Source organism: Charadrius vociferus, unplaced genomic scaffold (genome assembly GCF_000708025.1).
Source record: "Charadrius vociferus isolate BGI_N301 unplaced genomic scaffold, ASM70802v2 scaffold261, whole genome shotgun sequence".
Classification (NCBI taxonomy): domain Eukaryota; kingdom Metazoa; phylum Chordata; class Aves; order Charadriiformes; family Charadriidae; genus Charadrius; species Charadrius vociferus.
The window spans coordinates 1,931,870-1,933,253 of NW_009646856.1; the positions used below are offsets into that span (position 1 = coordinate 1,931,870).

Genomic DNA, 1,384 nt, shown 5'->3' on the forward strand with positions numbered 1-1,384 from the left:
GCAGCGAGGGGAGAAGAGGAGGCGCCGTCCTCACCTCCCTCTGCCCCCACCCTTACGCGACTAAGGTGGCTTTATTTTTTATTTCCTTCCCCTTCTAGTTTGTGTGTTTAAATACCAAATCCCCCCCCCGCGTGTGTGTGTTGTTTGTTTGTTGTTTTTTTTTTCTCTCTCTCTCTCCTTCTACTTCTTCCAGGAAACCAAATCTTGCTCAAGAAACCACAGCGTTATACAATTCTGTGCGCTGCGGGCCCTCAATAGTGGAATCATTACAGAGTGGCGTTTAATGATTCCGTTTGAAGAAGAGTTTTCACTTCCCCAGAACTAAGGATTTCACAACGCAGGGAGAGATTTAGAAAAAAAAAAAAAAAAAAAAAAAGATAAAAAAAGAGGACAGTAAAAATAGTGTGTTCGCTTCTACTTCCTTTGACCTAAACTGCCTCCTCCAGCGAGTTGCACTTCAATAAAGCGCACGCTGATGGTCTGCCCCAGCCCCGCTCTCCTCTCCGCTCGGCCTGCTCCGCGGGGGGCAAAACAAAGGCGAAAGCTCCGCGCCGGGCCGCCAAAGGCCGCGGAACCTGCGCGCAGGAGATGCTCTGGGCGAGGAGCCGCTCCTCAGCCCGTCCCGCCAAAGATTAAGGAAGGGAAAACGCTTTGCAACCGCCTTCCCCCCCCCCGCCTCCTCCCCCGGTATCACTCTAAACTGGAAATAAGATTTGAAATAAACCCGAAGACGTTCTTACTTGAGCATCTGTCAGCCCCAGCATCGCCGCCAGTTGCTTTCTGTCCGGTTTGGTGACATATTTCTGGATTTCGAACCGTTTTTCTAAACCTTTCCTCTGCAGGTTGGAAAAAACAGCCCTGGACCAGGAGCGTTTCCTCTTGTACGTCTGGGGCAGCGTGTCCTTGGTTAAAACTGAAATAAACCCGAAGACGTTCTTACTTGAGCATCTGTCAGCCCCAGCATCGCCGCCAGTTGCTTTCTGTCCGGTTTGGTGACATATTTCTGGATTTCGAACCGTTTTTCTAAACCTTTCCTCTGCAGGTTGGAAAAAACAGCCCTGGACCAGGAGCGTTTCCTCTTGTACGTCTGGGGCAGCGTGTCCTTGGTTAAAACTGCGTACGGACCTGCCGGGAGGGCGGGGGAAAGAGACGGGAGACAGGGGGAGAGAGAGGGAAACGGCGTTATTAGTACCGATGCCTGAAACGGAGCCTTAAATCGATGAAAATAGCTGCTGGACTGCGGTGTGCGGGGAAGGCCCGGGCCTGTGTGGCCCTGCCTGCCGCCTGGCTACCAATCCTGTCAGCCTCATCTTCCTCGGATGAGGAGGAAGCTGTTTTGCACCCGAATTTCTTCCTCTTCCCCCCCATTTCAGGCTTCCCCCCC

The 1,384-nt window shown here is 52.2% G+C and overlaps 1 protein-coding gene across 1 annotated transcript; it reads right to left on the reverse strand.

Moving 5' to 3' along the window:
• Nucleotides 1–907: 907 nt before the first annotated feature.
• HLX (H2.0-like homeobox) lies at nt 908–1,368 on the reverse strand. Its single transcript, XM_009894341.1, has 2 exons — nt 1,293–1,368; nt 908–1,125 (listed from the first exon to the last, which is right to left on the reverse strand). Exons 1-2 carry the CDS (start codon nt 1,366–1,368, stop codon nt 908–910), a joined length of 294 nt encoding a protein of 97 aa, XP_009892643.1.
• Nucleotides 1,369–1,384: the final 16 nt, after the last annotated feature.